Source organism: Athene cunicularia (genome assembly GCF_003259725.1).
Source record: "Athene cunicularia isolate RWA chromosome 7 unlocalized genomic scaffold, athCun1 chr7_part1, whole genome shotgun sequence".
In the NCBI taxonomy this organism is placed as follows: Eukaryota; Metazoa; Chordata; class Aves; order Strigiformes; family Strigidae; genus Athene; species Athene cunicularia.
Genome location: NW_020799107.1, coordinates 35,540,836 through 35,550,603, shown reverse-complemented (window position 1 = coordinate 35,550,603; position 9,768 = coordinate 35,540,836). Strand labels below are relative to the sequence as shown.

Here is a 9,768-nt window from a genome sequence, read left to right as displayed (position 1 = left end):
GGGTAAAGGGTTATTTTGCTGTTGCAACAAATCTGAGATGGTCAGATTGAAAGATGGTAGGGGAAGCATGGCAGCTGCTTGGGCTTGGTTCTGAAGGAGGGTTGCTAGAAGCTGAAAATGAACAGGTTGCAATACCTGCCCATCCACGTCACTGGAGAGAAAAGCTAAAGCAGCATTTACATTCGGGTTGAGAAAACCTAAAGGGTTGAGGTTGACCTCAGACTTGCCTTCTCCTGCTGAAGGCTGTAGTATATTTAATAGATTCTGGTTTAGGAGATGTTGCTGATTCACTGGCAAAGAGATAGGTAGAGAATTGAGGAGGTTTTGATTCAAAGAATGTGGAAGATTGTTGTTTGAAGAGCTGTTCTGCGGGAAATGAAGCGAGTGTTCATGGCCAGCAAAAGGGAAATCGCTCCCAATGGGCAGCTGGCTCTGGAGTGGGTTTCCAGCTGCAGTAGTGACTATAACACCATCTTGAAGCACAGATGTTGTCTTTGTGATGGCAGGTTGGCTGGTGCCAGCTATGGCTATTGATGATGACGGTCCTGAACCCCCTGCAACGCAAAAGAACAGAACTATTAATAGTATACTGCCTGCTGGGAGACATCAAAGTTATAAAGTAACTAGGTTAATCCAAAACAGTAATATTTGATACCCACGCACAGGGGGAGAAAAAAAAAGAAATGTTTTGAGCATCCAGACTTGCGTAATTCTAAAATATGAATGAATCTGCCATCAGCTACTTCAGACACTGCATGCTGTGCCATGTCTCATCAGAAATTATTTAACCATAAACTTGTATTTCCCTTAGATCTATTCTGAGTGGGGATATAATAGGATTTCATTCACCACGTATATTGATTAGCATAAACCTAAAAGCAACCATAACTTAATATAAGTCAGTCGTGGACCAGTATGAAATTAACTACCAGGAAGAAGGATCAATGGAGACATGAATGACATTGGGTGAGAGTGTGAGCACATGATCTAAATGTAGATGTGAACCTTATGCTCTTCTGTTTCCAGCTCTATTCCGTTAATGGGGCTTTGGACATTTATTATTAAAGCATTATTTTGGACTCCCAAAGAAAAAAAACACAAGGACGATGATTATACGTCAGGATGATGCCTATGAGAAAACCTAATGAGCAAAATACATTATGGTCAAGGTAGGTTTGCATTCTGAACAATTCATAAAGAAAAAAAATGTCAATTGGGGGTGGCCTAGTCACATCCATCACTTGGCATGAGAAGAAAAAGACCAACTCGGTAGATTTACTGTGAGGGGTTACATGGAAAGAGTGAGAGAATAATAGGACTTTATTTGGCTATATTTATACCCCTTTACCAAAGTTGAAATATAAAATAAATTATTCATTGTCTTTCACTTAAGGCAGAGTCTTGAATTGTGGTCACACGCAGAAAATGTAAGAGAGGAGACTAGGAGAATTAAAGCAAGTGAAATTGCCTTGAACTGTGCCTTCCTACTTTATTCATTGCAATTCATCGGAGAACAAACATTAAAAATATGTATTAAAATTACATACTGCACGTATATATAAAACTATATAATTATAAATGCATTTAACTATGGTTTTGACGTAATAACTTTCCATTCTCAGCTGCCCTGCGAGTACAGCTCACATGACAGAGATCAGAATGTATCAATTATCAGAAAGTATCAATTATCATTTTTTTAAACAAACGCTCTTTGAAAAGCAACGTGCAACTATGCTGTTAACCGGTAAGAACAGAGTCAAATCTTTACATCGTTTGTAACTTAAAAGACCATTTTTCAAGTACTGTAATGTAATGACAACTCGAAAAGGTACAAAATTAACACAGCACACGAGGCACTGCATTGAATTCGTGAGGAGAAAGATCACACCCTCTCTCCCAGGTACCATTATCACCCTTCAGTACAAGAAATTAAATAATAAATTAACAAAAGATAAAGTAAGAACAAATTGTAATTATAAAGCAGAGGATATCCCGTTCTGGTGCGATGAGAACTATGTTAACAAAGCAATAAAAGCAGTTTCACGACAAGAACGTTTCTCTAGGCAGCAGTTTGGAACAAAAAGCCAGATATGCACTTGAGGAACAAAAACCCAACCGTGCACTGAAAATGTGTGTCCCACTGGATTCCCACGTACGGTTTGGTGTCTAACATTTCAGATCAGGCAGGAGTAGTGAATCTCTCTATCTTGACACCTCTGGGCCTGGCAAATACCTCACATACACTGAAGAAACTGTCCCCCACACTCCCCCTGGCTTTCTAGCTCAGCAGTACAGGTTCCCAAACAACAGACACCTTCCCAATCAAAGTCAATAAAAAGCTGCTAATCAGACAAGCTGCTCAGAAATTATTCCAAATTAAGATGAAGCCAGTTACAGCAAACCTACTGGTAGGGATCAATGAAAAGCACAGCTACGGCACGTGAGTTTGCTTTCTGCCAGCGTATCTGTCCTACTACTGGTTACTGGGGAGAAGCCACCTCTGGCACTGCCTCCAAAATGAAACACAGCAGGAAAAAAATGAAAGATTCTCTCAAGCACGTGTTTACACATCAAGGCATACGTGACCTACTGAGGTGACAAGTTAAAAAGGTTTTTCATGCGCGTGCACCTTTTTCTTTCCTTTGAGTATTTTGCTAATTTTGTAAATAAGCCAATAGTAAAACACAGCTCACACAAATGAGCCACATAGTGTACAGTTAAATTCAACGTGTGCATTTACTATTTATTGTTATCATACAACCGTAAACTCTGGCTACTCAAACTCAACTACACAAATTCCAGGGAAGCTAAACTAAAACATAACTGCACATCTTCCTTTTTTTTTTTTTAACTAATTTCTAAAATATTTTAAACTGCATTTTTAGAAAAGTAATAGAAAAGGCTTTATGATCTTTGTGGCTAGAAGCAAATTCTTTTTGTTTCACCGGAGAAAACATACCCAGTTATAATAGTATCAACTTCTCCTGTCAGGCTTGTAATGGGTCAGTATGTTACAGAGCCCACAGCTCTGTACTTATTAACTGTACACATTATTAACAATAAGATACACATTATTAACTATCAAGGACTTGCTCACAAAAAAGGAAATTTTCAATTTTTTTTTGGTTTTGTTTGAATCAGTATCCAGAACGGACACTCCAAGGATTTCAATATTAGGAAAAGTCCCAGAGAACAAACTACATATTTAAGGAACACCGTTCAAAAGTCATTCCTACATGGCTTTAACCGAGGAATCTGCTGAACCACTCAAATGACACAAGATGGATGCCTACCGTCCTTAAAAATACATCAGGCCTCTTAAATAATGTTGGTTGAAAAATTGCTTACTGAACCAAAACTGTCACTGCACTTTTGAGACACACTTAATGTGAGTCTCTCCAGTTGTAATCTAGTTTAAAATGGCCAGGTAATACCCAAACATCATCAGATGGCTATTCCTCTCACTTGTAAATAACCTTCCACATAAAATCTTACTGTCATATAGATAAAAACAGGCTACCATCAGCTTAGCCTGACCTGCAGGAATACTCTGATATACTGAACCTTCTAAGGCATGAGTTCGTTTCAGACAGGTTTTTTTTTTGTTTTTTTTTTTTTTTTTAAACTCTTTACTCCTGCAATAGGGAAAGAGATATACAAGCTTTTTCCTTGGTGGCTACAGAAGGCCTCCCTCACTAGCAGAAGTTGTATTCAATGTGTTAAACAGCACATGGATAGATTTTTAATTCAGGCATGAGGAAAAGTATTCTATATATAGCACTCTCCTGAATATAAAACCTAAATTTGGTATTTTCATGTGGATCCAATCTCTATTTCTAATTTATTGATGATCCCTATTTTCCATTCCACTCAGGTAAATGACCACATGGAAGAGTATTTAGCGTGAAGCAAATCTCTAACTTGTAAAATTGTTACTAGGTACAAGCACTGCTGTTAGTCTAACCCCTGTCAAACACCACTTCTGGAGATCCAACCTGAGAGGTCTAGAGTGCGTTCAAGACTTGCCCTTTCTCCAGATTAATTAAGCAATTAATTAATTGCTACTGGGGGGAAAAAAAAATCATCTTAATGAATTCTGAGTAGGAGGAAGAAAATATGTCCTTATTTCAATGCAGACTTGAGAAATTTGGGAGTTGAAGAGGTGATGAGCAGCCAGGCTTCATCAGGAAAAGAAAACACAGACAAACATCCCCCCCCAGGTTCTGTTAAACTTGCCTCACAGGAAGGAATTGCTGTAGAAATGTCCTGAAGTGGGTACTAGCTAATACAGTATTTCCAACTGCATTCTGGGACAAATTATTATCAGCGACAGACTGAATTGACAGAACATGATTTCTGGATCTCTTCCAAAATACCATCTCCAACAAGTCAATATTCCAGATGAAGAAATGCATGCACACCCATTCTCATTAAAATAGAGTGCTGCTAGACATCTTCGGAATGTTTGGCCCCAATCCCAAAGACAAAAATCTGTATTATTATTTCCCTTTTATAAAAGATGTATAATTTCCATAATTGTGATTGATAGTGCTGCATCAACAAGGTGCAGGAGACCATCTTCCTCTGGGAGGATGACGAGAGCCCTCAGTGAGCCTCTGAACTGTCCCTCCCCAATTTCAACATGAAATCTCCAACATCCAGGACGAAGGTGAGCAGTCTTGTCCTTCTGACTCACGAGGAGACCAGGTGCAATGAGAAGAAAACGATGCCCAGCATCGGCAGCGTGAAGATGTGAAGAATTCTCTGAAACAGCACGGAAAAACATAACACGCTGCATCAAAGCAACGGTGTAAGCTACATTGTGAGTACAAGAGAGGGAAGTCCTAGTAAGAGGCCTGTCCTTTCAAACCAGGCAGTAGCATCAAAGCACAGCAGCTGTGATCTGGAACTGACTCTGGATGTCTCTTGAGGTCTGTCCTTTATTCAAAGTGAAATCTAGACCTATACATTGTATTTACTACAAGTTTCAAAGAGGGCAGGATGACGGTGGAACCAGATGGTGGATGTCAGCTGAAAAAAGATCCCTATGCAAACAAGTTGTCTTGGCCAGCAGTGCTGGAAGGAAAACAGCACTGCAGTCCTGACCACTTGCATTTCCTTCAGGCCTGGAGAAGGAAGACAGCCAGAAGAAAAGAAGATCCACCACAGCACCAAAGACTTTCAACAGTGCGTTAGCTCGCCCAACACTCTGCCACGAAACAATACAAATGACAGTATCCAGGCTCCAAGATGACAGCTGGGAGATTTTTGATGAGAAATGCGGATGGGAGTTGAAAGCTGAAAGGAAATCACAAGTTTGATTCCAAGTTTCATAAACCCATGGTATTTTCAATCCTGGAAACCCAAGGCATCATACATGTTAGCTCAGTAAACGACTGTCCTTCATAATCAGAAGCTCTTAAAAGTAGAATGAAAAAAAGATGAAGGAGTTAGACTAAAAGCCATAAAAGCCCAAGACAAACACTGGTTTCCAGCTCCTGCAGACTGAAATGTCTGCCAAAAGTTCTTCTGCCAGTTGTTGAAAAAAAGGAACCGTCTTTGTAATGCAGTGGAAGAAGAAATAACCAGAATGCTGGAAATGTAGATCTATTGTTCTCTTAGAGGGTCAAATAAATGTTGTGGGAGTGAATAAATGGAAATCGAACAGGATATACATTTTTAAAATTAATACTTTGCGACCTATAGTATTTTATTTATGAGCATTTTTATTTTGCTTTCTTTTGAAAGTGGGTTTATTTTCCTGCGTGAATTTTATCCGTCTACCTTTTCTTAAAGGATGGCTTGACAGGTATTCTTAAGGAGATGCAATAAAATAATGGGTATTATGAAATCAGTTTGTGTTCAAGGAGATTCACTATCCCTGCTCACTTAGAGAAATAAGACTGGAAGATATTTATCATTAATATCTCAACATTGGCCTATCATGAAAAGACAGGAAGACATACGTACACATATGCTGTTGGGATGGTGGGATACAGTCAGAGGTCTATCTCATTTTGAGTCCTGTTTTCTAAACAATATCAAGACTCGAACAATACGAAGACTTGTACAGCAAGCTTCAATGGCTGTCCTCAGAAAGTTGGGGTATGAGCTATTGATTTCAAACTAAACAAAGGAAAGAGTCAAAAACCATCTATCATTTCTGCAGCCGCGGCAGAATTGTGTCTGCATAAAAATATGTAGGAACAGTAATGGCTTCACACACTGTGAATAATGCTCGGCTTCCTTATAAACCAGACAATTCAAGCTGAAAGCAAACCATTGTAGTCTTCAGATGCCAGAAGTATTTCTACCAAATCAAAGAACACTAACTATATATGTATTTTCCTAAAAAATTGCAGTTAAAGCACACCAATTAGAAAATGATAATGCAAATAATTTTACAATGCATTATTCTGTAAGAAACTATCCATTACGTATTCTAGTTTTTCAATAGTCTCAACAGTACAGTAGAATAAAAGTAACTGATAAGGCAGGTGTATTAAGTACTTAAGAAACGTAAAAGTGCAGAACTCGCTCATTAGCCGTTAACACCTAAAACATTTTAAGAGAACAAATAAATCTTATAGATACCACTTTTTCAATTCTTTTCTATTTATTCAATAAAAATGCAGCTAGCTTGATTTTATATTTAGTATTTTCTTTATTACATTTTCAATATAGAACATTTCAAGGTTTTGAAACCCTTGTGAGAAACTCACAGTTAACTCCTTGGTCATGTAATGAACTTCATGCTAAACCCTCCACCACTTGTGTCTTCTCCTAGAGTGAAACTCAGTAGCTCTTGCAGAAAAAACCTGCACGATCCTTTCAAAAAGATCCAGCGAGAGTGGAGAGAGGGAAGTTTCACTGCTACGTATGCCTTACCCTGAGATTATGAAGGTGTGAAAGTACCAAAGGTCACTTAGGCACTGTAATTATTACTATATCTCAAATGGTTTGTGCAACTTCTACCGCACAGGGTCACCAACCCATGCTCGAGGCCTCCAGAAGCTACTGCAATACTACTATGAAAAAAGAATTAATATCACCGTAGAGATACGAAGACACAGTTTGCATCAGTGGCAATATTGTTAAATTAACAATTTTAAGAGGCTTAAATTTCACAGAAGTATAATCGCTGATGGAAATGATACGACCTCATATTCCTCACAAATTTGAGACAATATGTTCTTGCTTTAACTACACATTCAATCACTTACCTATAAACTTAGAAACCAGTGCTATACATTTTTTATAAATATATTCTCCATTTTCTTTTTGGAATGGAAAACATTTAAGATATTTATCTGGTATCACATTTATTACAGTGCTTTCCATTCCGAAGAAACCATAATTCAGCAGTTAACCACAAACTACTGTCAGGTGTTGCCCTTATCGTGATCGTGCACTCCCTTGAGACAAGAGAAATCACAAACAACGAACCAATAAATAAAACATCCATCTCAGTCCAGCAAAAACAGTTAAAAACGTGGACTCCCTTCATATACGACACCCCGTCCACACGAAATGTGCCTTTCTGTGGAAGAGATTTAACTGCCTCTCCATAACACCACGCTTATCACTGTAGCAGCTAACTGTATTACTATGACTACCAATGCCATAATGCTGCATGATCATTTTTTCTTTTTTTTTTTTTTAAACTGACAACAAAACAGCTGTAACGTTGGCCCCATTCTTAATAGTTTTTCAAACTCCTCCTTTAACAGATTATTTTAAGGATGAAAATCACCGAGAACTACAGCATGCAGTCTCTGCATCTTTTGAAAAGCGACTTAGCCAAGAATAAGTTTGTCGAAATTTTGAGGGAAGGGGCAAAAAGCCCAAAGCAGTTTCTAGGAGAATAGAAATGCTTAAAATTAGGCTTTTTTTTTTTTTTTTTTTAAGGTCTTGGCTCTCCTCCGTGCCCCTGCCTCTTCCGACTTCTGCATTTTACCATCACTGCTGTTTTTAAAACAACTTTGGGAAAACTATTCTTACGTGCTTAGCTGTTAGCAGAAACAGAAGCAGCCTTCTAGTAAAAAACTGTCAAGACAACAGCATACAAATGAAGGAAATAGTCTTTCAGTGTTTTCTCAGCGCTTAGTCTGATCTCAGCACTTAGTCTGATCTCGTCCTGTATCACTCCCCCATTCACAGTTGTGGGAGATGCATTCCAGATGAGGTAAAACATTTTATTGCGAATTTGGAAACTAAAAATTCAACAAAAAGCATTATTTCTTTCAGTAGTCCCCACTCCATCCTCTAGCAGATTTTGGAGTTGCCCCCTGGTTCTGCTCAAGAATATTTTCAGAAGATGGCGAGAGATAAATATGTATGATAAATCTCATATAATTAATTCAGCTTTTCTTCACAGTCGGATCTTTAGTAAAATAAGACTCATCTTTCTGCATGATTTTATTATTATTTTTTACAAATCCTCTGATTTTTATTAATATAAATTCCTAGGAAAATGTATGGCAGTTAAAACCCTCACCAAGTAAGAGTCTGGTTAACTAAAAAAGACTGTGAGTTACTAGCATATTCAAATGAGAAGAAAAGAAGAACCCAAGCTGTGTGTCTAAGCAAGCGATGTGCTTGGTAAGCAGAGCTCAGCAGAGCTGAACTTTTACTCTTGGTATTTATCTCAGAGGTAACGCCACTGGGATTCACAAACTAGGCACGGCAGTGCCTGAAGGGCCCCGAACAGCGGGTGAGCTCGGAGTATCGCTAATACACATCGACAGTATCAAGTTCAAGGACAAGGATGAAGGATGTAGTAGCAATGTTGGGCTCTACGTCACTCCACATCTTTCACGACAAGAGCGCTGTCCCTGGAGCACGTGCCCCGGGATGCGGGAGAAGTGGCACGGGATCCCGTCGCAACCCTCGACAAGCCAGCACTCGGTTAACGTTACCGTTTCTGATCTTCACTCACCAAAACTCAACCAGCATAACATGTCTGATCTAGCTATAAATAAATTATTCCCACATTTCCTTTTTCCACTTCTACTAAAATTAGAAGCTTACTCATTGCAGCTCCCCATACTAAACAACTGAGTTTAATTAAGTAGAGATTGAGCTGATTCCCAAGTTTTTCCAATTTGCTAGCACTTGCCAACAATAAACACTCATAAATAGAGGTAATTTGAAAACAAAAATCTATTCCTCTTCCAAATTTTTCTTCTATTGTAAATCTCATGGTAGCAAGTATGTTTATACCGACTGCATAAAAGTCTGTCATGTTAAAAATTAAGTTTTACCTAATACGATTGCTGATGCCTACTAAGTCAGTAATTATTTCATGTTCAGAGAATGAGAGTGGTTTTGTGCATAAATCTTTTATCAAGACTTAAAAAGAGCAAATAAACGAGAATATTCATTTCAGTGGCAGGGTAGGGAGCAGATCTGACCTACCATATATGTCTCATACCTGGAAACCTTATTCTTCATGGAGAACACTTTCCCCATTCTTTACAGTTCTCATTTGAATAGAAAAATAACCATTTCTTTCCCCCAAAAAATAGTAACAAGGGAAAAAGGGTAGAATGTTGAAAGCAGTTCTAGATTTAAATAACACTGATTCCTTATAATCACACCCCATCCCCCCCACCAGAGAAAAGTCCCTCTGTACATTTATATAAACACCGAAACCCAAAATCAATAGAACATTTCAACTGGCTTTATAATTAGAAGAGGAGCTGGTTGCCATCCTGTCTAGGGGTTATTTCAGTTTAATAAGACACTTTTTTCAGACATAACAAGCTC

General features: G+C 38.3%; 1 protein-coding gene across 1 annotated transcript in view; it reads right to left on the bottom strand.

Moving 5' to 3' along the window:
- The window catches only part of MBD5 (methyl-CpG binding domain protein 5), a 90,240-nt gene that overhangs the window by 16,217 nt on the left and 64,255 nt on the right, over nucleotides 1-9,768 (bottom strand). The window contains exon 9 of the mRNA XM_026852530.1: nucleotides 228-554. Coding sequence (XP_026708331.1) covers nucleotides 228-554 — 327 coding nt within the window. The remainder of the gene's footprint in view (nucleotides 1-227; nucleotides 555-9,768) is intronic.